This window comes from Nothoprocta perdicaria, unplaced genomic scaffold (genome assembly GCF_003342845.1).
Source record: "Nothoprocta perdicaria isolate Ctin4 unplaced genomic scaffold, notPer1 scaffold_50, whole genome shotgun sequence".
In the NCBI taxonomy this organism is placed as follows: Eukaryota; Metazoa; Chordata; class Aves; order Tinamiformes; family Tinamidae; genus Nothoprocta; species Nothoprocta perdicaria.
In genome coordinates, this window is record NW_020455755.1 from 2704854 (window position 1) to 2732584 (window position 27731).

A 27731-nucleotide genomic window follows, 5' to 3' on the forward strand; every position below is an offset into this window, starting at 1 on the left:
CAGCCGCGGGCGGCCCCATTCCGGCGGGTTGGCACAGCAGGACGGGGCCGGGGAGCCGCGCCGGGCCCGACCACAGCGCTGCCACCCGGGGCTCTCGCTGGCAGCAGGACACAGACACACACGGGGCTCTCGTTTTGCCACTGAATCATCGCAAGGCAGCAAGGCGGCACTTCAGGACAGCCAAGAGTCAGGAGTACGGCGGCGTTCCGGTGCATGCAGGCTTGTGGGGCGTGCGAGTGTGAGTGCATGCATGTACGCGCAGCTGCACTGTGCGTGCACAAGTGTGTGTGTGTGTGCACGTGTGTGCACGCATGGCTGCGCAGCCGCGCGGGTGCATGGGTGCATGTCAACACGTGTGCATGCATGGGTGTGCACCCACGTGTGTGTGTGTGCATGAGTATGCATGGGTGTGTGCCCACATGTATGCATCCGTGCGTGCTCCTGGATATATATATATGAGTGTGTGTGTGTGTGTGTGTGTGTGTGTGTGTGTGTGTGTGTGTGGACAACCAGGCGCCAAGAGCCTTGGCAAAGCCCCGGGGCCACCTCAGTCGCTGAGCACGGCGCCCGGCAGCTCGTTGGTCAGCGTGTGCCAGCGCTCGATCTTCTTGTCCTTGTTCTTCAGGCAGTCGAACCAGTGCTTGAGGCGCTCGCCCTTGGCGTTGATGCCCAGCACGACGCCACCTGCACGGGCACATGGGCATGGAAAGGCATGCGGCCGGAGCAGGGACACAGCGATGGGCAGGTTGTGTGCGGCAGCAGGGACCATTTGGCCCTGACGGTCCCTCCCACTTACCTATGAAGTCGTTGGATTTCCCAATGTCGTAATCCCACACGGTCACTTCCAAGGTCTTCTTGGCCAGGTCTCCGTGCTTGATCTCGTAGCAAAACTCCTGCCAGGGGAGACACAGCACGTTGGGATGGCACCTGCAGCCACATCCGCACCGGCAGGACCACGGAGCACTGTCCCTGAGGTCACCTTCCCCGTGCACAAGGACAACCMCCTGCACAAGGACACCCCCCTGCACGAGGACACCCACCTCATTGAATTCGGGGTTTAGCGTCTTCTTCTTCACCGCTGTCTTATGCTTGGATTTCTTGTCCTCATCCGGCTTCAGGTACCTGCCAGGAGACCATGCAGGGAGCTCAGTATGAGGGGGCCAAAGGCACTGTGGGTCCAAAGAGCAGCCGCAGCAAAACCCAACACAGAGAGAGTAAAGCCCAGCATGGGACCAGCAAAACCCCTGGGGGGATATTAAAACCCAAAGTGGGGATTAAAAACAAACCAACCTAGGGGCATTTCAGGAGAGGGAAAGTGGAAGCAAACGACTTTAAACCTCACATAGGGGCACCTATGAGCAGTGCAGCACATGGGGGCTGCTGCAGCAGTCAGGGCTGGGGGTGCTCAGAGAGGATGAGGATGGGGAGGATGAGGAAGAGGAGGACAGGACGGGGAGGAAGGCTCACGTCTTGACGTAGGGGTCGGAGTAGCCGTTGGCATCCATGGCGGCCAGGTGGGCGCAGCGGACGATGCCCACGAGCAGCCCCTGCTTCTGCGAGCTGTACTTGAGCGAGATGAGGATGCGGCCCCGCTCCTCCAGCGACTTGTCTTCYGTCTTGTCCATCTGCGGAGGGGACGGTGCTCAGCGGGGCCGGGGCCRCCCCGCGGGACCCCGGCRCCCCCGCRCTCACCGGCAGCTGCTTCTCCAGGCAGATGCTGAAGCTCTTGGTCTGGTTGGGCTTCAGCTTCTTGAGGGGGATGCGGGTCTCGCCGATGAACTCGTTGTGCCGGAACTTGTCCTCGTCGCACACCGAGATCCTGCAAGGAGCCRGGGCCACGTGAGTCCACCACACACAGCACGGCACAGAAGGGACAAGGGACAAGGGACCCCCGTGGTCCCCACACAAGGGATGTGATTCTGCCCCAGCTCCTGCCCTGCTCCCGCTGCCACCAATCCCATCAGGAAAGGGAGGGCTGGTGTGTCCCGAGAGGCTGTGCAGGATGCGGGCACTGCTAGAGACCCRCTTAAAACCCAAAAGACAGAACAGCGAAATCCTCCAGGAGGATCTAAAAGGCAGTCACAATATTTCCTGTTTTCCCTCCTCCTCGCTCCCTCCTTCCTTTTCAGAACAACAGCAAGAAAGGGAGGGAGAGAAAAAAAAAAAAAAGGAGCAGCCGCCGCTGCAGACAAGGAGCAGCCGGTGCCGCTCGGCACAACCCGGCACCGGTCTGCTGCACAGGGGGATGGAGCCGGGGCCGGGAGGGCTCACCCCGGCCCCGCTGCAAAGAGGGGCAGCCCGGGCATCCCCAACATCATTCCCAGGCATGAACCTGCAACGGGCACCCGAGCCCTGGCTCCCGCTCCCTTCCCTCTCCTGCAGCAATTCAGGAAAGCCCAGGGGGCTGCAGGCTCCCCTAGGGAGACACTGGAGAYGGAGAGGAAGCCATGGGGAACACCCCAAGCGCCGCTGCAGAGCCTCAGAACTTCAAAGGCAAGCATCAAAATCAATAAAAGCAGAAATAAATGAAAATTTCCCACCGCTACGGCTCGCACAGCAGCGGCCGTGCAGCCCGGCTGCACGCAGCGCTCTGGGAATGACTAATGCTTTCCGTGGGAAACGGCTGCCCGTGGAGCCGGCAGCGCCGCGCGCCCGCRCGCGCCCCCGCCGAGGCCCAAACGCCCCGAATCGGCCCCGGGGCGGCGTGGGGAGCCCCGCGGGGGCCCCACCGCAGCGTCTTGCGGATCATGTCCTCGTCGGTGATGCCGTAGTAGGTGAGCGTCTCGTTCCAGGTGGGGTTCAGCGTGTTGCGCAGCGTCTTGGTCCGCAGCTTGTTCGCCTGCCGACACGGGGGGACAGCGGTTGGAACGGGGGGGTGTCCGAGACCCCCTGCTTTGTGCAAATGACGGAGCTAAAAGCGCTTCCCTCGCAGCCGCGCTCACCTTGCTGGCGCCGGGCAGCAGATGCAGCTTCACGTAGGGGTCGGCCAGCCCGTTGTGGTCCATCGGCTTCAGGCCCTGCGGGGGAGTGAGAGGCGGCGAGGGCCGGGACGGCGGCACCGGAGCCGCTCCCGGCCCCGCGGAAGGGCCAGCGTCCGCTAGGGATGGAGCGCGGGCTGGGAAAGGCTCCCGGTGCTGCGGGATGCTGTGGGTCCCAGGCAGCTCCATGTCTCGCCCATGAATTCCCCGCAATCGGATTAGGGATGGAGGTGGCTGCTGAAGCCAAGCGCTCCCGGAGCCGGCCTGGCGGGAGCTGGGAAGCAGCTCCTCCCTACCACACTGCCGGGCAGCAGGCACGGAGCCACGGGAGAGGGGAGGGAGGGAGAGCAGGAGAGGGTGGCCGGGCCCATCCATGGGAACCCATTCCTGCGGGTGGGAATGGGAATGGGAATGGGAATGGGAATGGGAATGGGAATGGGAATGGGAATGGGAATGGGAATGGGAGGGCCAGTGCTGTGGGCAGGGTGCCTACCTTGGCCTTGCTGATGGTGCAGTGCAGCGCGTTGTTCTCCTGGTCGTAGAGCAGGCTGAAGTCGAGCGTGCCCAGCGCCGCTGCGGGACACGAGAGGGGCTGGCACCGGCGGAGCCCAGGCYCGACCACCCCCACAGAGCCCCGGCAGGAGGCACAGAGAAAAGCACAGCAAAGCTGCTCAAAAACCTCCAGATCTTGGTTAAAATGGGGTGCAGGGGGCTGTGCCCTGCTGGCTGCTYGGCTGGTGCCACCTGCCCCTCCATCAGCCGCCTCCCGCCCGCTCCAGCCCTGGCACCAGCCTCATCTCCTATTTGTATCCCCGGGAGCGGGCAGAGGAGCGGCTTGTGCTGCATTTGGCCATTTGTGAAGCAAATTAAAGGCTTGGCAGGGAAATGCTGCCCCGGTGCTGGGCCAAAAACACAGGGAGCGGAGGCGGAGAAGCGTCCGGCTGTGGAGCATCGCRGGGCGCCCGGCCCCCTCCTGCCCATCCTCGCAGCCAAACGGGGCTTTTAATTAGGCAGCGAGCGCTGGGAGGGGACAGAGGCAGCAATTAGGCCTGGAGCCGGCGCCGGGATCACCCGAGCGCTGCCCTGGCCTCACCCGGCTGCAAAGAGCAGCACAGAAATAGCCGCCTTTCCATGGTGCACGGAAAGGCTGGGGATCCAAGCAGGGGTCCCCGTCACTTTCCTGCATGGGAAGGAGGAGCCTTTGGGCCTTGTGTTTAATTCAGYGGGTTGCAAAATTATTGGAGGCAGGAATGAGCCGTGGATGGGCCCATGGTCCGGCCGGGGGACGCGGCAAATCTGCGCTCGGCCCCAGCAGCTCCGGCTGCACCGAGTGCCAARGACGTGCTCAGCTCTCCCGTAGCCCACAGGGCCCTTTGCTAGCCCAAAGACACCGGGAAGCGCCGGCAAGGGAGGAAAAAAGGCAAGAAAAAAGCACTATAGACCTAATTAAATAGGAGTCCAAAAGCCTTAAGTCCCCCTGCTTATCGGCATTGCTGCTGCCCGGCTAATCCGCTCGCGGATTTTGTGCCAGGGAGATCAGAGCGGCGCAGCAGAAAGGCTGCGGGGAGTGTCGGGATTAGCTCTCCCGCACCGGGAGCGCCGGCTCAGCAACCTTCGCACGGGCTGTTTTCAGTGCGCCGGGACAGGGCGGCCCCCGTCCCGGCGCCGCTTCTCTCTTGCAGCCRCAGATCTTCCCATTTAAAATCTTTTGGAATTGTCATTTTGTGGCTTCCTGGGGGAAAAGAGCCCCCCGTGGGGCAGCGCTCTGGAGCAGCGGCCGGAGAGGCTCTTGCTCGTGGATTCGGACGTGTTTCACAGTCGGGTGCAGCCCCCAGGCAGCTACGAGGCTCTCAGCAAGCTCAGTTTGGCCCCGTGGTGCCCGTTGGTGCTGGGCAGCACCGCGGTCTACAGCCTAAAATATTCCCAAACCGCCCTGGGTGCTGGGTGCTCCTGTGCGGAGACCCGGCCGCTCCCTGGCAAACTTGGGATGGGGCTGGGCAATTCGCTGGGTCCTGGCACGGCTTTTCCAGCAACTTAGGCACCACAGGCTGTTTCCGAAACCTGGCTCCTGTTTGGCCCAAACCAGTGGCAGTTTGCTCAGTTTCCCCAGCAAAAAGAAATTAAAAAATTGAAAAAAAAAGGGGAAAAAATCTTTTTCTCATCTGGATTGAAAGACGATTCAAAGGTTATAAATAGCGGCGGCAGCATATGCTAAGGAGCTGCTTTTGCAGCAGTAAATATCCCCGTCGCCTCGCGCRCGTTCCCCCTTTGTCATGGCTCCCGCTCCTGCAGCCGCGGCGGCCTCGGCGCCGCTCCGTGCCTTTGGCTTCCTCCAAGTGGAACAAGAGACTCCCTTGGCAGAGCCACACGTGCCCAAGGGGGCTGCTGTTGGAGGTGTGGAACCTGCTCCAAAATGCCAGTTACTGGCCCAATATTGCCGCTCCTGGAGGCCCTCTCTCTCTTCCCTGCAACCCAACTGGTGTGAGGAGGAGAAGCTGGATCCTGCCTCCCTCTGGAGCCAGGGGCTGCCCAGCTCAATGGAGTTTCTTCAAGCGCTAACCACTCGCTCGTGYGTCACTGCGTGAGGAGCTGCTGTCACCCCGGCCCCCGGGGACCCGCATGAGAGGCACCACGAGGAGCTGGGCGGCAAAAGGGGAGCGGAAACTGTGGGAATGAGCAGGGAAGGGGGTGGGAAGCCAGGGCTGGAGGCTCCCTGTGAAGGGTGGAGGGGTCCTGAACCCAGCAGCTTCCTGGGAGGGGAGTGGGATTAGGGGCGCGGGATTAGGGAAGTGGCCTTGGGAGCCGAGCAGGAGCAGGGCTGGAGAGAGGGACTCCCACCCCACAGCCAGCACAGGGGGTCACGGTGCCAGCAAAGCAGCCCGGGGTGCTCCATGGGGCACCCAAGGACCCCCCATGTGGGCGGATGGACAGACACTGCCCCAGCCCCTCTGCCGCTGCCCGAGCTCAGGCGGACGCCTAATTAGAGCCGCAATAACCCGAATCTGGCTGAAGTCCCGTTGGGGCCCGGCTTAACCGGCTGCCCCGGCACTGCAGCCTTTGCTGCCCTGGGTCCCGCACAGGACCCGGTCCCGGGACCCCTGGGACCCCCACGGACTCCTGGGCTGGGTGGGAAGGAGGACGCGGCCGGCATGGGGTTAATGTGGTCGGTGGGGGGCAGCGTGGGGTGGGGGCGGCTGGGCAGCTCCCGCCCAAGCAACTGGTGGCTCTGGGGACACTTCCCGGCTCAGGTGCTGCATCCGGCCGGGCCGCAGYGGGGACGTGTCCCCCGCCACCGGCTCCCCGTGCTGGGGACAGCGGCCTGGGGACAGGCTGCCCTGCGCCAGCGCCCGGCCGTGCCGGGCTGTGCAGGATCATGCCGGGCCACGCAGCACCGCGCAGCATCCTGCAACGCCCAGCAGCCCCCAGGCCACGCCGCACAGCACGGTGTAACCCACGCAGCACCCTGCAACCCCGCGCCACGCCATCCCATCCGTGCCATGCCATTCCATCCGTGCCATGCCATCCCATTCCACACCATGCTACCCCATCCATGCCATGCCATCCCATCCATGCCATCCCATCCCATTCCACGCCATGCAATCCCATTCCACGCCCCGCACCACCCGGGCGCGGGACCCCCCGCTCAGACTCACTGCAGTCGTCGGACTCGTAGCCCTCGGGGTCGACGGGCTCCTCGGGGCACTTGGCGGGCGCCGGCGCTGGTGTCGCTCCGGACGCTCCCAGGGGCCGCGGCGCCTCGTCCTCGTCCTCCTCCTCATCCTCCTCCTCGTCGTCGTCGCGGTGGTCGCGGCGGGGGCGCCGCGGCGGCTCGGCCGGGGGGGCGGCGGGGGGGGCGCGGGCCGCCGCTGCGGGGCCCGGCGGCCGGGAGCCCGCGGGGGAAGCGGGGGAAGTAGTCGGAGATCTGCTTGATGGGCTTGATGGGGCCGGGGCACACGTCGATGGCCATGTGCTCCTGGATGCTGATGGGCGGCTTCTCCCCTCTGCGGAGGGTCATGCGGGCGCCGGGCCCCCCGCGGGCGGCCGGGGGGCCCCGGGACGGGAACGGGGGGGGCGCTTAGGAGGGCCCGGCGCCCCGCGGCCGCTCCGCCCGGGCCGCCCGGCGCCGCCGCTGCCGGCAGCCGCGCACTGAGCAGCGGGCGCGGCGGCGGCTCCGCTAAGAGCAGGGGGTGGGATCTGGGCTGATGTCACCAGGCGGCGGCGCCGCGGCCACCGGGCCCTGCCCGCCCGAGCGGGGACGCGGACAGAGACCCCCCCTCAAGGGCCGCCTCCCCCGCCGGGCACCGAGCGGCCGCCCGCGGGACGGGGACGGGGGCGCCGGGGGGGCGGCCCCGTCCCGCTGCTCACGCGTGGGGTGGTCGCTGGGGGGCGAGTCCAGCGCGGGGCTGAGCGGGGTCTGTGGGGCAGGGGCTGCCCCCATGCACGGACTCGTGGGGCAGGGGCTCTGTGGGGCAGGGGCTGCAGCCCTGAGTGGGCTGCACGGGGCAGGGGCGCTGCGGGACGTGGACTGCAAGGGGCAGGGGCTGCAGCCCCGCGTGGGCTGCACGGGGCACAGGCTGCACCCATGGGGGCTGCACGGGTCCCGTGGGCGATGCAGGCACCAGGGTGCAGCAGGACCCCACACAGAGCGTGGGGGAGCTGGGCCCAGCGCCCAGAAACATCGCTGCTGAGAAAGGGCAAATAAATAAATTAATTTAATCGAGTTAAACATGAAAGCCTAACATCATTACTGCCCTTGCAACCCTGGCCAAAAGCAGCCAGGTTTGCAGCCTCCTTCCGGAGCGACTGGCTGCACTCCGGCTGAGCCTGGAGCTGTGGGAAGTAGTGGGGAAGGGTCCTTGAACCGCCCCATCGTGCAAAATGCAAGGAAAAAAATGTAAAAAATCTCCTGTTTGATGCTTCAGCCTGCTGCCTGTAGCCCCTTGGGGGGCTGCATCMGCACAGGGAGCTGCAGCAGCACCGTGACCTGCAGCAGGGGACGGGGCAGAAATAGCCAGCGGGGCCGGCTCCGCAAAGCCACTTCCCAGGTAAAGCTCTTAATTCCCAGCGCCCGCCCCATGCCGGGGGGGCTGCGCGGCCGCCCTGCGCCCGGCCACGTCCTGCAAAGCCGCTCGCTCCGCGCAGAGGAGCCCCCGGCGCTGCTCCGAGCARGGGGATGAGGGGCAGGTGAGGGGACCCGCCTGCCTCTGCAGGATGGGGCGGCACCAGTGGATGYGTCCTGCTGCCAAGGGCTCTGTCGTGCTAAGAGGCTTATGCGAGCGCAGCCCTGAGTGCGCTGTGACGTGTCCCCAGGTGCCACAAAGCGTCCCCAGGTGCCACAACGTGTCCCCGAGTGCCAGTGACTCCACATCCCACGCCATGCTGGCCGGGCCCGGCTTTGCTTTATCGGCTCCTCTCGGAGCTCCAGGACAAACCCCAATGGGGGGACCCCACTTTCCTCTGCCCCGTCCCCGCTGCAGCCCTTGGCAGTAGCGGGACCCGCGGCTGCTGCTGCAAACTGCTGCTTCCACCTGCTCAGCTCCCTCCCGCCGCGAGCTTTCCCATCGGCTTGGAGGGCCTTGCCCCGTCGCCATGGAAACGGGCCGACTTTCCGCTTGCCCGCGGGTGGGAGCGGAGCCATCACTAGACTCCAGAGTGAACGGGGACCATGGTGGGTACGAGGCCCACGTGGTGGGCACAAGGGCAGCGAGTGGCCGAGTCTGGCCCGGGGCAGGTGCAGAGGTGGCCCTGGTCTGCCCAGGGCGGATGGAGGAAGGACGAGAGCGCGGAGGGAGCCAGAGCTTTATTGCTGCCCGGAGCCATCGGCCGGGGCAGGAGGGGAGAGCAACAAAAACCCAACAGAAACCGTAACAAAAGCAGAGCCTCAGRGGGGACTTCAGAGCGGCCCCGCTCTCCTCATCCACCACAGCCCAACCGCAAAGGAACGTATCAGGGTTTAGCATAAAACTGTAATCAAAGCTATAAAACAGCAAAGAGAGAGACAGCAAAAGGAGGGCAGTGTTGAGCAGGACCCGCATCCAAGTGCCCGCACCAGGCGCCAGGCTCCCTCGGGTCTCCCGAAGGGCAGAAATAAGTGAGGGCGGAAGAGCCGGCGGGAGCTTCCCGGGCCCTGCTGCAGGGATGGGCTCGGCCGGTACCGAGGCGGGGGATCCGCTTCGCTCCTCCCTTGGAGCTGCCGCTGTGCCCGGTGCTCCGGGGGTGACGCACGGGGTCCCCGCACTCCAGGACCATCCTTCCCGCGGAGGCAGCGGGGCCGGCTGCTGCGGCGGGAGCTGGAGCTGGAGCAGGAGCGGGAGCGGGAGCGGGGCCGGGCGGGGGCGTCAGCGGCGGGGAGCGGAGCGGGCGCCTGCGGGGACACGGGCGCGGGGAGCGGGTCACTGCTCAGCGCTTTCACCTACCCGCATCGTTCCAAGAGCTGCCTGAAAATAATCCCCAAGAGGACGTCTGCGCAGCGCTACTGGAGGCTCCGTCATCAGTCAGGGCCCATTAAACTTTATTAGAGTGACAAAAGGCAGGGGGATGAGGGAAGACGGAGCCGTCACGAGAGCGCGGGGTCTCTGCTCCTGCCTCCCCGCTCCCCTTCGYCTCCAAAGGTCAGTTGGCTCCTGCCTTCCGGCCTCCGTGCAAGGCCTCGGCTGGGCAGCGGGAAGCTCCCGGAGCCCGCTCYGCGCTCCAGGAGGGAAGTGGGAGCCTCACGCAGGGAGGATTTGTCACGGGGCTGTTTTCAAGGGGGAATAAAAAACAAAYCCTTCAATGTAAAACTCCATAAAGGAGGGCAGAAAGAGCCAAAGAAATCTCTTTTGTAAGCGCTCGTGCCTGCACGCGCTGCACTTCAAGGCTGCCTTGAAAGAGCTGAAAATGCTCGGGTGCCGCTGCCTAGAGATGAAAACATTTTAATTCCTAAGAAAGAGAAGAAAGAAAGAGAAAAAAGAAAGAAAGAGAAAAAGGAAAGAGAAAGAAATAGAAAGAGGGAAAGAAGGAAAGAGAGAAAGAKGGAAAGAAGGAAAGAAGGAAAGAAGGAAAGAAGGAAAGAAGGAAAGAAGGAAAGAAGCCATAAGCTGCTGCAGAGCTTCCTATTAGCAGGTGCAGCGCATCCAAAATGCCAATCCTGACCCCAAGGCAGTCATTATCCAAGGACACGTTGGAGCGACGGGTGCAGCAGGAGGGCGGGCGCCCCGCAGCACCCCTGGCTCCCAGAAGGACATTGAGGCGCCCGAAGCCACCCCAAAGGCCCGGTGCGGTTTGTCCCCTTGTCCCGAGGTCGAGGCTCACAGCCCCACGAGCCCCGACAGGCGCCCAGGCCAGCCTGGGAAGAGCAGGCCCTGGCAGAGGGATTCCCGCACAGAGCAGCCAGTGGGAACACTGGAAACTCTCCGCGAGATAATGAAAACAGCCCTAGCGCTGCCCATTTCCTTGTTTAATGCTGTTTACTGCTCCCTTTCCTAAGTAAAAATGCCGTAATTAAGAACAAGGAGCATTTTGCTCTTTTTTGGTTGCAGCAGCGAAACAGCCGGAGGAGAGGGAGGGGATCCCTGGGGCCAGGAAAGGCCCGAGCGAGGCCGAGACGCTTCTCTGCGCTCAAACTTGCTCCTCTTCCCCAAAAACATCCTCCAGAGAAAATGTGGGCATCCCCGTGGCCACAGCCTAGCGCTGCAAGGGGCTCCTTGCCCCGCCRGCCCGGCATGCACCCGTCCCGATCCGGCGCAACTGGCACGCAGGGCGAGCACGGATCCGCACGGATCCTCTCCGGTCAGCCAGCCCGGCCCAGCTGTCTCCTTAGCAAGATTCAGCGATGGCTCCGTAGCAAGCACATGGAGCCCCCGCTGCAGCGCCGGAGCCGGGAAGTGGGAATAAACCCGGTGCTGGGGGAATAAACCCGCTCCCTTCGACTCCCCGCATGGGCGCTAAGTGATAATGTCAGGGGTTAGGGAATAGCTCCGGAGCAGCGCACGCCGCTCGCATCTCCGGCTGCCGCAGATGAGGCCGCGTGGCCGCAGCTCCCGAACTGCCCCGGGGCTCTCGGCATGGCGGGAAGCGCCTCTTGTATTTGCRCTGCAGTTGAGCCCTTGGAAAACTGCGATTCCCTCCTGCAAAGCAGCCGCTGTGCTTCAGGAGAAGCCGGGATGCGGCTGCTGCCTTCTCGGCGGGAATGAGCCGGGCTGCTCCCGCTGGCGGGGGTGTGCGCAGGCAGCCCGATTACTCATGCCGGGAGCTGGGAGTGGAGCCGGGAAGAGGGAGCGTGGAGCCGGCAGCACAGGAGGGGCTAAGGGGCTCGCTGGGGATCCAGACCCAGGACTCACCGGGCGCTCCGCCGTCGCCGTCGCGGCCCTCGGCTGCCGGGCGGCTCCCGGCCTCGCTGGCCAGGCTGCAGTGGCTCCCGGAGAGGACGGGCGAGCGGCCGGCGGCCGGCGCTGCGGGACACAGCGGAGACGTCACTGGGGAACCAGGGGCTTCAATTCGGGATGGGGGCCTCAACGCGGCAACCCAGGGGCACAGGACCCAGCCCCATTGATCCTCATCCCCATATGGTTAACAGGGATATCCCTCACCGGGTGCCGCGTGCCGGGCGCCGCTGCCCGCGGGCTTCTCCTCCAGGCTGCACGAGCTGCGCTCCGAGTCGCTGTCGCTGTCGCTGCCACCGGCTGCGGAGGACACGGCGGGCGGGAGAGGGATGGTTATGGGCACCGCTCGCAACCCCCGGCACGCGGATGGAGCCGCCCCAGCCGCAGCGGCGGCCGAGCCCGCGCGGCTGCTCCCGCTCATGTGCAATGGACTTTGGGGTTTTTTGCTTTTTTTAAACAATTTGCAGCAGAGCGGGAACTGCCAGCTCCTCTCCCCCTTCTCACAATTCCTGCAGGGAAGCAAGATACCGGATCCTGCGGGTCATGGAGCAGGTAACGCTGCAACCCACGGTCTTTTGGGGAGAAAAAGGACAAGCCAGGAAGGGTTTTTGCAGCCCCACTGCAACGTGTGCAGCGCCCTGCAGAGCTACAAACCCACCCACACGGCCAAGGGCACCAACGATCTCTGCAGACACTGCTGCTTCCAACTCTGCACCACCCCAAGTATGTTATTAAAGAATAAATACAATAAAAACACCCTAAACTAGTGCTTTTCTGGAGCCGGCATCCCTGAGGATATTAAAGCTGCTGCTGGTGTTATTGCAAAGCCACTGAGGTTGCCCTGGCTGCGCGTCTGCCTTCTAGGCAAAGGCTTGGCCCGAGCTCGRCTTTCCTACGCACCGCACTGCCTTCCCGAAGCTTCCTGGAAAACATGGGGGATAATAAATAAATACTATTAATAACAACCATATGTTCCAAGCTTTTTCCTGCAAAAATCCAAAATCTCAATGTTGGCTCTGCAGGGATATTCCTGCCTCCATAGAGGCAATGCTGGCCCACTCAGTCACCTCTTTTTTTTGGCCTCACGGAGTCATAAAACGCATCGCTTTATAACTGCTCCTTCCTCCATGCATACTTTAAAAATGCTGGGAGGGAGGATTTATTTGGAAGAGGCTCCAATGAATCAATGGAGGTGACTTTTATCCGTCTCCCCTTCTGCCACTCAGCAGTTCGGAGAGGTCCAGGCGCGAGGAGAAGGATATTGATGGCAGCAAGGAGCTCRCAGCAGCCCTGCCCGCTCCCATTTCCTCTGCTGCCAGTAAAAGTGGATTTTAGCCAATGCACCAACATCTCCCTTTAAGGTAATTTTTCTCCCAAAGCTCCCCGACCTTCTGCTGGCACTTTCCAGAGCCCAGAGGCCGTAAATCCGCCCTTCCAGCGGTTCCTGATATATCAATAAGAGTCGCTGGATGGCTGCACCTGCAGAGAACGCCTCAGATTTATCCCTCTCCATCTCCAGCTGATGGAAAACAGCTCAAAAAAACAAACTCGCTGAGACTGAGCAGGCAGGATCGGTAGAATTCCCACRGGGCCGGATCAGGGCACCGAGGGCTGGACCACGATCCCTTGGATGAGCCGGATGGGTGGAGGTGACCATGCTGCGCTTGTGGGTCCGTGGGCTCATTCCCACTAAATTCCTTTGGCATCTTCCAGGACAACCCAAGCCCGAGGCAGCCCCACATGGTCGGAGCCCTTGGGTGCAGGGGGGCTGCTCAGCACCCCCGTCCAGGGCAACCTGCACCCGGGCACCCGGAGCGTCCCCGGCACCCGCTCCGGTGCCGCCGGTGCCTTGCCGAAGAGCAGGGTTCCCATGGCGACCGCTTGTTTATTGTGGGAAACGGGCAGCACCGGAGCACGGGCCGGACTCCACAGGGTTCGGTGGGCAGCAAACAGCACAAGCGGAGCGGGCCGCGCTCAGGATGCGGCTCCTCCCATCCCCGCTTCCCTCCGATCCCTGTGCCAAGGGCAGGGACACGGGCGCTGCAGCCACCCGCTCCTCAGGCTCCAGGGCTCAGGGGACTGCAGGGAATGGAGGGAAGAAAGGGGGGATCGGAGGGAAGCGAGGGGGGATCGGAGGGAAGCGAGGGGGGATCGGAGGGAAGCGAGGAGGGGGAACGGAGGGAAGCAAGGAGGGGGAACGGAGGGAAGCTGGGGGGGGACCTTCGTTGCCATCCGCGCGCCCGGGGCCGGGAGCCCGGCACCAACCTTGGCCGCTGGCGCAGGGGACGTCCCGGGCGCCGCGGGGCCCGGCCGCCCCGCTCGGCCGCTCGCTGCTCCGCGCCGGCACCAGGTACTTGGGCAGCCCCTTGTAGAACCAGGCGCCCGAGCGCTTCCAAACCTGCGGGCGACAGAGACACCGCGGCGTCGGGGACGGCTCCGCTGGCGCCCGCTGCYCCTCTCCGCTTTCACACACCAAAACCACATCAACCAGGCGACCCTCGGGGGTGAGCAACAGCCCTGCAAGACGCACAGCAATTCCAGCTATGCTGGGACATTTCACAAGTATCTCTGAAAACCCCGGAGCAGGAAGGATCCCGCTCCGCCAACGAGAACGGGCAGCACAAAGCGACCCCAGCTCCGCCACCCTGCCCGCCCTCTGCTCTCTAATTCAGTTTTAACGCCGCGTGTGAGGAAGGAGTGCTGTTAAATACACTTAACGCAAAGCCTGCTGCGAGCTGGAGGAAGGGGACGGGATGGTAGCTCAGACAAGGAGGAATAGTCTCCAAAAACACAATTTCTTTGTGCCTTCCAGGAGCCTAATAATGCGCTAATGAGACAGCTGGGGAAAGGAAAAAAGAAAAGTTAATACAATAAAAACAGAAGGGAGTAGTAGAAACCTTGCACTTCAGCGTGAGAGGGATCATAAGCAATTCTATTGCAAGTATTTATATTCCGAGCTATATCCAAGCTCCAGCTACAGCATCACCATGACATGAGGGGTACAAAGGCAGCTACCCTCAATTACAGCAAAAATTTGCACCCTGGACGGGGTGCAAACCCCCTGTGGGGCTTAACCAAAGCAGAGGACAGTGAGAGCAGATGCAAGGAGCTCCACAGAGGAGGACCAAGATCACCCCCAGCTCCATCTTCCTGGAGATCCCTCCCCGGGATTGCTCCGCAGGTCAGTTCATCATCCAGTGCCTACGTGGTTGGGCCTAAATTTCCAGACTTTGGGTCTGGAAATCCACGGCAGGACTTGCACCCCACCGTGCCGTCCAGCCGGGGAGCAGGGAGCCCTCGGGAGGGCCGGCTTCTYCAAACAGCCCTTGCAACATCTGCAACATTTAATTGCAGATTTTGCTCCAATTTAATTTGGAGCACCGAGGAGACCCATTAGCTTCAGGCCTCCAGCGSCCTCGGCCGCAGCCAGGAGGGCTGGAAGGGAGGGCTGGACGCAGGCGAGCTCCGCTATGGAAAGAGTTACGCCATACAATACACCTACCACTGATGCAGCAGGGCTACCGTCAAATTGATTCTGTGCATGCATATTCCCTTTAAATTGGTGCTTCTAATAGAATTTGGGCTCATTACAGCAGCGCTGAGATTTGTCTCAGGACCAGCTCTAAAACAGCTGCCGTGAGATGCTCTCCCCGTGATAACTTGGGCATCTGCTTCCCGCCGCCCGGGGTGGCGGCATCGGGGGGCCCGCGGCTCCCRTCCTGCTCCGTGTGTGGGCACAGGTCCGGTTTAGTATCCGTGCAACGTGCAACGGATCCTAAATCCGTGCAACAGATCCTAAATCCTAATCCGTGCTGCCAACTGCGGCTCCCGCTTGCTCGACTGCAGGAGGGGCCCAACAGGAAAGTTCTCCCCTGATTTTTATTCCAGCATAAACCTAGAGCAGYGCCCGGGGAGCTGCTGTTTGCTGTGGAGATGGCTCTTTGCAAGGAGGGGGTATCAGAGTCGCTGCCCTTCTGCCTCCCCTTGCACGTTCCACCCCAAGGCAGTGCAAGGCACCGCGGAGACCAATTACTTCAGCAGCACACTCCTCTGTTTATTATTTCCAGCCAATTTAAGAGCCACGACCATGACAAGTCCAGCGAGCTAAATGCAATCTCATAATCCCGACAAGATTCCTATTAAAGTTGCATCAAGCCCTCATTATAACGGCAGGACGAGGCCGTATCCGGATGGTCAGCAGCAGCCTCCAAGTGGGATCTAACGACTCAAAAGCCGAGAGGTTCCCAGGGCAGCCGAAGGGGAAGGGTCCCTGCAAACCCCCCCTGCGGAGCGGCCCCGACGGGCTCCGGCACGCGCCGACCTGCCGGCACGGAGACGGGCGCGCGCTCCCCGGCTTCGGTATCCGCATTCAGCCGCTTCTCCGTAACGCAGAGATTTCCAATTACGTTATTTACAGCAAGCTGCTGTCAGCTCCCACATTCGGCACTTGAGGAGGGAGCAAATTAAAAGGCAGGGGAATTGCCATGCGGAGCGCGGAGGAGCGGAGCGAGGGCCCCGCGGCCCGGCCAGCCCTCGGCCGCTCATCACTCCCCGCTCAATCAGGCCTCCTTTTCTTTTCCCCATGCCTCTATTCCAGAGGACACTATTTTTGAGCCAAACCACTCGCTAGCACCCCCCACAATCACCCGCGAGGCTATTGAGGAGTGCTTTGAATTGCAAGCAGGTGCACGGCGCTCCGCTTCCATCCAACACCATCCACAATAAACGCTCCCGCCAGGGAAGCGGTGCCCGGCCAGGCGGGAGCACCCCCAGCTCCACGCAGCCCGAGCACATCCCTGGAAAGGGAAGGCCCCTGGGCAAAGGGGAGGAGACCGAGCGGCTTTTCCAGAGCAGGAATCATCTTCCCTTCCATGGTTTATTCTAATAAACCAGGAAACGCAGCTGGCCATGAAACGCTGTTTAGCAGATGAAGAGGAATTAAGGGGAAAGGAGAAAAGAGGGGGCAAATGAAACTTCAGCAGGTGCCTGAGAGCTCATGAGCTCTTGGGCATTTCACTTTTAGCTTTTTTTTTTTTTTTTTTTTTTTAATTAAATCTCCCCCCACCCTGCTTAAACTATTTCCATTATCGCTATAGCTTTGCATATGTCAATTCAAATGTAAATGCGCATGAAAACTTCCAAGCGGATTTTAATTACAATGACAGCATCACTAATTATGGGTATAAATATATGTATGTGCATAACGTGGCAAGGGAGGCAGGTGGCGGGTGTGAGGAGCCCCAGCGAGGCCGCTCAACGGCCGGGCCGGGCGGAGGGGATCCCGTGGGTCCCGTTTCCCAGGGCCGGAGCAGCCCCCGGCTCTCCACGTCGGGCACTTGAAGGGGTGATGAAGAGGGAAAGTAGAGCCGGGAAAAGAAATGCAGCCCAGGCAGCAGGATGGGGAAAAAAGGGAGTTTCTTGTCCCCTAAAACATGCGCTTTCCTGCATAAAACTCAACCTGCACTCACTTCAGSTCCACCGGTAGAGAAGCTGCTGCAAATGCGCACAGAGCTCTGCAAGAACAAAAGGTTGTGGGTTTCCTTTTCTTTTTTTTTTCCTTCTCTCTTCCAAGAGATGCTTCTATAAACAGCGAGGACAAGAGGTATCTGCAATCAGGCCCGTGCTGCTGGAAAGCAGCTCGGCTCTACGTTACCACAGGGAGCAGAGCCGCGCTCGTGACGCAGGGGATGGGCAACGGGAGCGTCCCCAAAGGAGCAGAACCGAATCCGGCACTCGATTCCCGCCGAAGAAACCTCAGTGTCTTGCTGCCTCGGGCTTCACTTAACCTAGGGAGACTCGTGATTAAGGACAGCGATGCCAACGCAGGTCCCACCTACGCTGCAAGAAGGGGCAGACAAACGCAACACGTCGCTGAACTCGCRTGGCTTATTGCGAGCCTGGAGAGGTGGAGAACAACGGGGAGAGACGGAGAGGAGCGCCGCTGCACAAGCCACAGCCCTTGCGAGGCATCGACCCGAGCCCCTCACCCTGCCCTGGGGGCCACAGGGACCCCTGCTCAGGTGGTGCCTACGGGGACGACGGGTCCCCRGTCTCAGCCCAGGCAGATGATGCCTCTCGCTCCAGCCAACACCAGTTTAATCCGCTGGGGTTTCCGAATGGGCAGAATGGGGTTTCCGAGTGGTTAGGGTTGCACCATGCGGAGCGGGGCCTGGCCGGGGCCCCGGCGCTCTGCCAGGGCTCACGGATGGGAACTGGCCAGCCTGGATCATGCTCGGCTGCCGTGCGCCCCAGGAGGGCCCTGTCCGGCCGCGTGGCACCGAGAAGGGCACGGATGCAGAGCGGCACCGGTGTGACACCCCATCCTGTGAGCTGGATCCTGGGTTGGGATCCGGGCAGGGGATCCCGATATCGATGAGAAAAAAAAATAAAATAAAATAAAAAATGAGAGTACGTGGTCCCAAAGAGCAGACATCCATCTGCACTCGCTGCTGGCAGCTATAACCTTCAGCAACGAGCGCGGCCAAATGGGTTGAGGCCAGAGCAGATGGCACCGCAGGACAGATCCCGGGCGCAGCAGCCGACGGCACCGTGGAAGTGGTCACGAGCACAAGGGCTGCAAGGAAACCTGCCTCTTGCGCCCGCTCTGCGGAGACCGCGACCCCCAAACCAGCTGCGGGGGCTCCGTGTGCAGCGGCCGCCGGCCCGAAAGCCTCGTCCCGCCCCTGCCCAGACCCAACCGGCGGAGCCGATCGCAGCAAGAGCACGGACGGGCTTTCCAGGCGTTTAATCCGGCATCGGGGGGCTGATGCGGCCGGGGGCTCTGCCAGCGCCCTCCGCTCTCCCGCCATCCGAGCGGAGCGCGCGGGAACGCGGCCGGCTCGGTCGCGTCCATCCCCCCGCGGCACCCCGCCGGCCCCGCCACACGCTGGGGACACCGCAGCCCCCAACTGACCCCAAAGGGAAGCAAAACAATCAAATAAGGATGGAGCTTCGGGGCGGGAGGAAAGAGAAGCTGCTTTTTGGCTGGTTTCGGAAGGGAGGCTCCATCCGTTTTCAGGAGGGAGGCGCTTTGGCCRGACCGCGGGATTCGCGGCACGCGGAGGCGCTGAAGGTTCGGCACCCTCGTGTGCRCCCTCCTGCACAGGTTAATGTTCTGCTCTGTCTAGCAACCGGGGCTCCTCATTATTTTTTATTAGAAATTGGAAGRGAAAAAGAAAAAAATGAAAGCAATTACAATGCAAATACTGCAGGGAAGGGAAAAAAATACATACAGAACAAGAAAAAAATAGATAAAGTCAATTTAATTCTGCACTCATTGCCTTGTGGAACCCAGAGACTATCCTGAGCTGCCTCCCTCTCTGTTTCGGGGCCTCCATCTGGAATCCAGCATGGATTGTTCCATCCACCCTGGATGATTCCRCAATACCCAGGGCGGTGGAGGGCTCCTGCAGCCCCAGAGACACCGCTGCTCAAAAACTAGGAGCAGACACACAGCATTCACGGACTCCTATCTTGCCTTGGACATGAACTTCCCACCTTCTCTCCTCCACACAATCCTCTTTCGTTTAAGACCCGAGCAGTGCTCAGGTATCCACAACTATTTCACCATCTCCGACAGCTGCAGAAACGCTCTGGCTATGCTCAAAAATCCCAAACACTTGCATGGATGCAGCAGAGCCCCAGGGCTGGCTGCAGCAGGCAGGAATAGCTGCTGCACTGGGATGATGCTTGGGGACCACGAGCAAAATCCCTGCAAAAAAACCCTGATGGGAACAAGTGCAAATCCCAGCGCAGCCGCTGAGCAGCTTCACTGCACAGCGGCGAGCCCTGGGCTTGGGGAATGCTGCTAACAGACACGGGCTGTGCGGTTTCTTTTGCAATGGAGAGACAAAGATGAAGCTTACAGAAATGTAGACTGGTGCTGGAAGTCCGTTGAGTTTGGGGATTTGTGGGGGGACAGGCTYAGATGCTGCGATGCCGGTTATTTTTAGAGGGACAAGTACTGCAGCTAGAGCTTCCCCAGCTGCACCAAGGAACAAGCGTTTGCCTTGGAGCTGGGACTCAGCAGCTAAAGGTAAGGGCCTTTTTAAAGCCGGAGTTAAAATAAAGGCATGGCCCAGGGACCGGCCCCATCCGCAGCTCCCTCCCACTGCCCAGACATGGGGATGGGGACGGTACCTCTCTCTGCTCACTGCAGATCTTGCACAACCACAGAGGACGTTTCTGGCTTCCAACAGTTTCTATTCCACATTTGGTGCAAACTTTCTGAAATAAGGAGAGAAATAAAAAGAAAAGGTGGTGTTGACATCTCTCTTCCCCATTGCCCTCAGTAGGAAGAAGGCTGAGGAGCATCTGACTCAACAGTTTTTCTTTGCTTTCCTTAAAAACCTAAACATGGCRCAATTCTCTTATTTGCTCTGGAGAAACGATGATCCCAGGAAGCTGCTTCTGCTCTATGGGGATGCAAGATGCACACAGATCTGCAGCAGAGCGCCCGTCCAGGGCGAGAGGAGAGCCAGGCAGGGCAAACCGAACCGCGGGAACAGCAGGCATATTCCCCGAGAATTATATTTCATTCCTGACAAGCAACCAAGCAGAAAAGGAGCACCAGTTTGTTAGAGCTCAAAASACAAACTGAAGCAAATATCAAGACCTGCATTAATGGGTTTTTAAATTACCGCGTGTTTGCGCAAGACGGGAAGCCTCCTCTCCCTTCCTTTGCCCGTGCAGCCTCAAACCCCCCGGCTTCCCTGTAATTCCAGGCAGTGCTTGGGAGCTGCTGCGGGATCCGCCCGGCATTCCCTGCCGCACACATCCTTGCTGGCCCTGCAAGCCATTTACAGCCCCAAATCACCCCCTGTTATATAATGGATGTGCATTGGGCTTGGCTTGCAGCCTGACTGGGAAACGGGATGAATTCCTGATCCTCCCATAGGAAAAGCCACTCCTGGGAGAGGCCTGGAGAGCAGCACCTTGCTGGGACATGGGCCAGTTTAAACTCCCCTTAGGGGAAACTTAGGGAGAGACCAGCACCAGGGACCAACCCGGGCATGTTGCCCCTCCAGGATTCCCATTCCCGCACGGATAGCGCATTCTAACACTCCCTCTAGCGGAAGTTTCCACGATGTTTTTGTTTCTAGCCATAAATTTTGAACGCTCAATGCAACCCGGGGCTTTTCCTCCTCCCCTTCTCTGCAGATTAGCTGGAAAAGTGAGCARTGCTCCCAGAGAAAACATAAAAATCAAGGACACTAAATGCAATGCTGTTCCTCGTTAAACACAGGAAAGAGCGTTTTCTTCTTTATATTTCACCTTTTACACACAACAGCGATACCCTCTGCATGCTAAATTGCACATTATGCCTTGTTGAACTGCCAATGCTGTTAACAGGTCTATATTTTCACACACCCTCCTAAGATACTAAAACTAATACTAAAAATGTTCTTCATTTTGACCAATAGATGCTAAAACAGAAAACGGCACTTAGAAAATCCCTCTGGCTGCAAGAGCTGCAGAACCTCTATTCCATGAGGGAAAAAAACCCCACTTACTGAAGGCAAGTTCATAGCTCCATTTCAGATGCATCCTTGCAACAATTCCTGTTATTGAACTAAGCGAGCTACAATGGCTTTCCAATGAGGCAGTAATAGAGCAACACCAGCAAGAAAAAATATGAACTTTGAAAAAAAAAATCCATAATTCCCTAGCAAGTCATTGCTCACTGCACGCAGCAGTGATGGATAGGCTGGCAGGAGGCAAGGGAGGAGGCTGCGGGCACGCRGCTGCTCCCTCGGCTCACAGGGTGGCAGGGAAGAGAAGGGGACGAGCCCGGGGACCCCAACGCGCCTGGCTGGCGGCTTGCGCGGCGCCGAGCGGAGAGCGGGTGCAGAACACCTGCTGGGAAGCACCTCCTCACCTTGCACCCGCTTGGATCTGCGCCTTTGTGAGCTGCCCCAGACTCCGGGAGAAAGGAGGAATAACTCCAAAAAATGGAAAAAAAAAAGAAAAAGGAAAAAAAGAAAGAAAAAGGAAAAAAGGGCTCCTTGCTAGGCAGCAGAGAGGGCCGGGCTGCACCGCTGGCCCACGCTCTCCAAGGGAGGTTTGCACCGTGGCTCAACCAGACTTTGCACTTGCCGGGACCCTGGTGCTGCCGCCTGGGCTGCCCCTTCCTCGGGGCGGGCAAAGGTGCTTCCCGTCTCCCCCGGGAAGGGCTGGGAGCGCAGGAAAAACAGCTCCCGGCCGAGGGAGGGTGAGGTGGTTGCCTTGGAGATCTCCATCTCGGCAGCGGCACCGTTTAACCCGCGGCTGCCCGGCCGCGGGAGCGCCGGCACGCTGCGCCAGGCCACGCGGCACGGCCACCCCCTGCACAGCGCTGCCCCGCGCGGTGCCGCCGGCAGCGCCCGCACGCCGAGGCGGGCACCGGGGCGCAGGCTGGCGGGCCGGCRCTGGAAACGCGGCGCTGCTCGGGAGCTTGAAGGTGGAGTTCAGCTTTTGGCCTCCTCGAGCTGCATGTAATTGGGATGTCCAAGGATGGAGCTCGCAGCAAGCAGCAGCTCTCCACCTTTTTGGGGGAGCAAACCCACCTTTTTGGGGGAGCAAACCCACCTTTTTGGGGGAGCAAACCCACCTTTTTGCAGTCCTGGCAGAAGACCGCGGTGCTGCCCAGCAGCCCGAGCAGCTCGCCGCAGAGCAGGCACTGTGAGAGCCCGTTGCCCATCGCGTTCTTGCGCATGTTCTCCAGCCGCTCCACCAGGCGCCTGCAGGCAGCAAGGCAGAGCTTAGACCCCCGGAGCCCCCTCGGGACACAAGGCAGAGCTTAGACCCCCGGAGCCCCCTCGGGGACACAAGGCAGAGCTTAGACCCCCGGAGCCCCCTCGGGGACACAAGGCAGAGCTTAGACCCCTGGAGCCCCCTCGGGGACACAAGGCAGAGCTTAGACCCCTTGGTGACACAAGCCGTGGTGGCTCGGGGAAGGCAGGTCAACGCTCCATGCTCAGCCCATCACTGCTGCTTCTGCAGGGGTTTGGGCACCTTGCTAAGACCATAGGTACTTCCAGGCCACCCTCTGCACTCAGTGCTTCCTACGAGCGGACTAGGGGGGCTTGGGGCATCCCAGTCCACCTAGACCTCTCCCAGTCTGGATAACCAGCTTGGGAACCCAACAACTCGGCTGGTGGGCGCAGGGCAGAGAAGGGCTCGCTCAGAGCGCCCTGCAGGAGCTCAGTGTGCCCGGGGCTGCACCACGATCTGCTCCTGGAGCCGCAGGAACATCCAGGGCTGGATCAGGGCAAAGCAGAGCACAGCGGGAAAGAGCAGAGGGGCTAAAGCAGCGACATCCTTGCGCCCATTCTCCGAGCACAGCCCTGTGCATACAGCTAACTGGGGGCAGGAAGACACCAGACCCCGAGGAGACCAGTCCTGACCCGGGAATCCCAGGATCTGCCCTCTGCATGGCTCAATGACCTGCTTGGAAAACAGGAAGCGCSTGCGTGTGCGACGCGCCCGGAGCAAGAGGCGGGAGAGGGAAGGCAGGAAAGAGCAGCAATCAGGATGCAGGATGCGGAGGGCGCACGGAGCGGGGCTGCTGCCGGGAGCATCCGCTCACAGAGGCGGCGCAGGAGCCAGGCCCTTCGTCAGAGGCAGCGAGCGGAGCGGCCCTGCTGGCCCTGCCTGCCCCTTCTCGTTAGCGCTAATGTCCCATCAGCRGCCCCGCTGCGGCAGGCGAGGGCTGCTTGCAAGGGGCTGCCCGTGGCGAGGAGGTCAGACCCGCAGTGCTGCATTTACCATCCCTGGCTCCAGTACCATGGAAGATCCATGGGCTGAGAAGCGTTTAATGGGGTGCAGGAACAGCGGGGTGAAAGCTTCCTGCAGCTGCATCCACATGCGGGATCAGCCCCTCGGGATGTCCCCGTGTCACACAGACACCCCCGTCTCTTCTCCCGAGTTCACTTTAAATGCTCCCACTTTAGGGGCCAGCCCTCCAGCAGGAGCAAAAGCAAGCGAGGATTTGCAGCAGCAGCGAAAAGGAGGAGGAGGATGCCCATAAATTAAATAATTCAGGCTAAGAGTCACTTCCAGAGAAGCCAGCCAGCCAGAACACAAACTCATTCCATGCTCCAGGTGAACCCCGGGGCTGCTGCGGAGCAGGGGAAGCCTTGTGCTGCCGGCCCCCACCTCGCCTCCTCCCAAGGCTTTTCCAGAGCCGCTGGAGCGGCCGCCTCGACGCAGGCTGCCTTTGCCAAGGACTTGCCAGTGGCTGCAAACCCAACAAGCCCCACGGCTCAARGACAGCCAGGGAAAGGCCTGAACCCCAGGTAGGGAGGATAAGGAGGCCCATCTTCCCTGGCCTTCATCACCTCCAAATGAGGAACGCAGGCAGGGGAGGAGAAGGGAGCTCATGGTGTCTGATCCCGGGGGCTGATCCACCCACTCCGACCTTTCCTTGTGGGGGACGAGYGGACGCGACCGTACCCGATGCGCTGCTGCTCAATGACGTCCAGCCTCTCCGCCCTGCGGATGACTTCCAGGATGGCCTCGCGCTCCTGCGCGCTCAGAGCCTGCATCTTCCTCTGCTTCTCCGTCTGGAAGGTGTGCACGGACCAGCCCGTGTGCAGCCTGCGGCGGGGACGCGGGCGGCACCTCAGCGGCCAGGGGGAAGYGCCGGAGCCGCGCGCAGCCCCGCGAGCGCCGGGCTCCCTGGTTTGGCCGAGCCCCGAGGCAGGAGCCTCCTCGCGCTCCCAGCCCCGCCAAGGGCTGCTCTCCCTCTCTCTACCCCTCGATTTCCCCTTAGGGGCCCAAGGGGATTTTACCCTCCACATCCTTGCTCCCCTTCCMCCCTAGCCTATGGACACGGGTCACATAGAGCGTATCCTTAAGGAGAAAACAGCCTGTCTAGGGCTGGGCTGCCTAGGGACTGGATCCTTGCAAAGACACCCAGGAGAGACACCGCACGCGCCGGCTCCAGAACGGAGGGGCCGCCTGCAGCCTCCGGCCTCCCGCGGGCCTCGGCTCGAGCCCTGAGCCGGCTCCTCGCGCACAAGAGCTGACATTTCCCCCGGCTCTCTCGGGAGCAGCTTTCACAGCTCAATTAGCTCCCGCTCAGGAGGCATTCGGAGGTCACTGGGTGAAGCCGGCGCAGCTGAGTGCAGGCACCAGAGGCAGCTGCTTTAACGATGCTCCGGGTGACGGAGAGGGGACAGAGCAGGGAGGCGGCCACGGCCAGGCCTGGACTTATCCCAAACGCAACCCTCATGGCCGGCTCATCCCCATCCCCTTTCCCTGAGGTTAAGCAGCAAGCTAACGTGGATGGAAAGCCAGGCAGCTCCCGCCCGGAGCCCTGGCGGCATTGGGAGCGGAGCGTGGTGCGCGGACACTCACTTGGCGCGCAGGGCCAGCTGCCGGTCGTTGGGGCAGACCCAGTGGCCGGCGCCGCTGCCGAAGATGGTGTCGGCCATGGGCCGCACGCCTGCGGGGAACGGAGGCAGTGCTGAGCGGGGAACAGCTCCTCCGGGACAGGGGACGGCTCCTCCGGGACAGGGGACGTGCCCGTCTGCCTGGTCACCGCAGCCTCCTGCCCAAGCCCTGCAATAAAGCCTGATCACCACCCTTATGGTGGTGTCAATTTTACGGCACTCTAGGGAAAAAAAAATACTCACGGGCTCTTCAACAGCGCCGCTACAACCTGGCATTTCAAGCTGGTGAACAGTGCTGCTGATGGAAGCAACCCCAGCCCGAAGCCCCGTTCTGTCCCACGGCAGAGAGTCCTTTGGAGGAGCTCCCCTTGCTGCCTTTTACCTCCCAGGGGGGTAAGGAACCCACGCGACGCTCAGCATGAGGAGCAGCAGGTCATTTTTGTTCATTAAACGTTCTCTGTAGCCGGGAGGTATTTATATAACGGCAGCACCCCAACATGGGTGTGCTGGAGCTGGTTGCTGCTCCGGGCAGCGCCGCTCCCGGCTGCAGCTCCTGCTCCGCAGGCGCTTTGCCCTGAACTTTTCAGGGAAAGCAGCAGCATCGGGGCACTTTTTTGGRAAAAGCACCTCCCAAAGCACCTCAGCGATGCAGTTCGGAGTCCTACCCGCAGCTCGGAAGAGGGGAAAGAGCCGGGGAACAGGAGCAGCCGGGCGACTTCGGCGGCGGCAATGCTGCTCTCGATGCGTGCAGCCTCCTCCTCTCCAGCGCAGCGAGTGTCCCGCGGGCCCTGAAGCGCAAATTCACAAGCACTAATGCTTACCTTCCCCAGGAGAGACACTCGCCAGCTCGAAAACCCTACCTGCTGGGCAGAGATAACGCGCTCGAAGTGGTTTGGCAGGCACAGACGAGATACAACAGCGAGCGAGGCAGAGCGCCCGCCAGCCGCGGCTCCGAGAAAACACGTGTCCCAGTGCCGCCGGGCGGCATCGCGGCCTTGCGCCCACGCAGGCACGTGCCGCTTGTGCAAACCCCCCGTCCTGGCCCCGTTATCCCGGGAAACCGCAGTGCTGAAGCGGCTGTTTGCTCCTGTTGCTATGACGGGCAGAAGGGAGCGCGGTCGGAGATAAGGGCAGGGGGAGGCGCCGGCTCGGCAAGGCCGGTGCTGCAGGTGCAGGGTTTAGCACTGTGGGCRATTTCAAGGCACGGGGCTGTTTTTATCCCCCTGGGGTCACACAAGCAGGACAGCAAATCCACGTTCTGCTTCCGAGATCAGGCCAGGTCTCGGGGACAGGGAGGAGGTGGGGAAATGGAGATGGATGCATGAAACCAATGGAGAAAACACAGCACCCCGAAACACCACGAGCTTTGAAGAACCCAACTTGCTCCAAGCGTGTCCCGCACAGAGCCTTGATCCGAGCAGCATCCGTTAACCTGGAACRTTTGCTTGTGTTAACTCCTGTGAGTTCTCCCTTCCTTGCTTGCTGCTGAACTCATGCCAGGCAAAGCCCGGGCCCCCTCGGGGTCCCTATGGATGAACCCCAGGACCGGCTGCAGCACCGGGGAGGGAGCTGGGGACGCCCCTGCGTATTCATCCCAACAGGGACACGAGTTCCCATGAGGAGCAGCAGGAGCAAGCGGGACGAGTTCACACGGACACCAAAGGAGGCTCCAGAGCTGCTCCCAGCACCAGCAGACAGAAACTGGGCTTTTCCCGAGCAAACAAAGTGTGCTGAAGAGGAGGAAACCGGGCTAGGGAGGCAGCCGCTCTGCACCCATAGGTGCGCAGCTCTGCAACGGGAGCCTCCACACGAGGCTCCCCAGCCCCGTCGGCAGCTGCGCGGCCGAGCAGGGGGRCCCGCTCGCTCCCACCGTGCGGGATCCCCGGCACCTCCCGCGCCGCACGAGGCGGCAGAGCCCAGGAACTTCTTGGAAAAACCCAGCCGGAGCAGAGAGGAGGGACAGAGAGAGAGAGAGCAGAGGCCGGCGCTGGCCGGGAGAGCCCCGGCCGGAGCGGGAGGACAAACCAACCTGCGTGGTGCGCGACCTCGGGCAACCAGGAAGACGCGGAGGGGCTCGGCGGCAGCGAGGGCCCGGGCCGGGCGCTTTTGGGGCGGAACACGCCACTTTGAGCCCTTCCCACCGCTTTTTCTTTTTTTTCCACCCCAAAAAGCCCTKCTCTCTTAGGACACGGGGTAAAAACGCCCCGAAACCGCCTCCTCCCGCGGCGGGTCCCGTCCCAGCGCAGCCCCGCCCCGGCGACCGCGGAAACGGAGCGCACCTGCGCCCCGCGCGCGGGCCACGCCCACCGCCCAAACCACGCCTCCGCGCGGGCCACGCCCACATAGCAACACACGCCCATAACACAAACCACGCCCCTCATGAGACCACCCACGACACAAAACCACGCCCCGTCTATAAATACATAGGATAAAGCCACGCCCCCTCGCAGGAAAAGCCACTCCCACTGCTCAAAACCACGCCCCCTGATGGCCCCTCCCTCTCTGGCCCCGCCCCCGCGGTCCGGGCACCCCCTGGCGGCGCCGGGCGGTACCTGCCCCGCGCCGGCGGCCGCCAAAGCGCGGAGCGGAGCGGAGCGGATCAGGGTCTCCCCCTTGTCTTGCCCTTCATCTTCCTCCTCCTCCTCCTCTGCCCGGGAAAAATACACACTCACAACCCGCATCCCTCGGAAATACACAGGTCCGAGTGACGATGCACGTGCCCCGCCAAAGTCACCTCCAAGCAAAGCAAAACCCCCAACCAAGAGCAACAAAATGTTCCCATTCCAACCCAAAACACCCCCTGCTGTCACTACCCKCACGGCGCCCTGGCTGGGCAGAGTGGAGGGCCCCAGCTGGCCCCCTCCGTGCTGCAAAGCTCACGGCCCGGCACCCGCCTTGCTCTTGGCAGCTCCAGCGAGTGCACGGGGCATTGCATTTACATTACATTTATGAACGATAAATGTAAATTTTGTCTGCACCGCTCCCAGTCGCTTTTTGAACAGACCCATTTCCCGGGATGC

General features: G+C 61.5%; 2 protein-coding genes across 2 annotated transcripts; both read right to left on the reverse strand.

The window, feature by feature from the left end:
* Positions 1–498: 498 nt before the first annotated feature.
* DOC2B (double C2 domain beta) lies at positions 499–6993 on the reverse strand. The gene is given in 11 exon segments (XM_026047987.1): positions 499–684; positions 797–893; positions 1041–1122; positions 1468–1625; positions 1693–1819; positions 2730–2839; positions 2943–3017; positions 3472–3551; positions 6632–6793; positions 6796–6835; positions 6838–6993. Coding segments are annotated over 11 exon segments (1224 nt in total). The 3' UTR covers positions 499–547.
* Positions 6994–11192: 4199 nt separating this feature from the next.
* RPH3AL (rabphilin 3A like (without C2 domains)) lies at positions 11193–26778 on the reverse strand. Its single transcript, XM_026047896.1, has 9 exons — positions 26741–26778; positions 25377–25499; positions 24677–24764; positions 23771–23914; positions 21927–22056; positions 19478–19564; positions 13604–13736; positions 11546–11683; positions 11193–11446 (listed from the first exon to the last, which is right to left on the reverse strand). Exons 3-9 carry the CDS (start codon positions 24751–24753, stop codon positions 11193–11195), a joined length of 963 nt encoding a protein of 320 aa, XP_025903681.1. The 5' UTR covers positions 24754–24764; positions 25377–25499; positions 26741–26778.
* Between the last annotated feature and the right edge of the window lie 953 nt (positions 26779–27731).

Bases quoted from the DNA above. Each gene is read 5' to 3' on its own strand.
- RPH3AL (XM_026047896.1), bottom strand. From the start codon at position 24,753: ATGGCCGACACCATCTTCGGCAGCGGCGCCGGCCACTGGGTCTGCCCC. The intron at 19,565-21,926 runs GTGGGTTTGCTC...TCCTTATTTCAG, and splicing joins TCTGCCAGGACTGCAAAAAG to AAAGTTTGCACCAAATGTGG. The intron at 13,737-19,477 runs GTACCGTCCCCA...TGTCGCCCGCAG, and splicing joins TCTGCAGTGAGCAGAGAGAG to GTTTGGAAGCGCTCGGGCGC.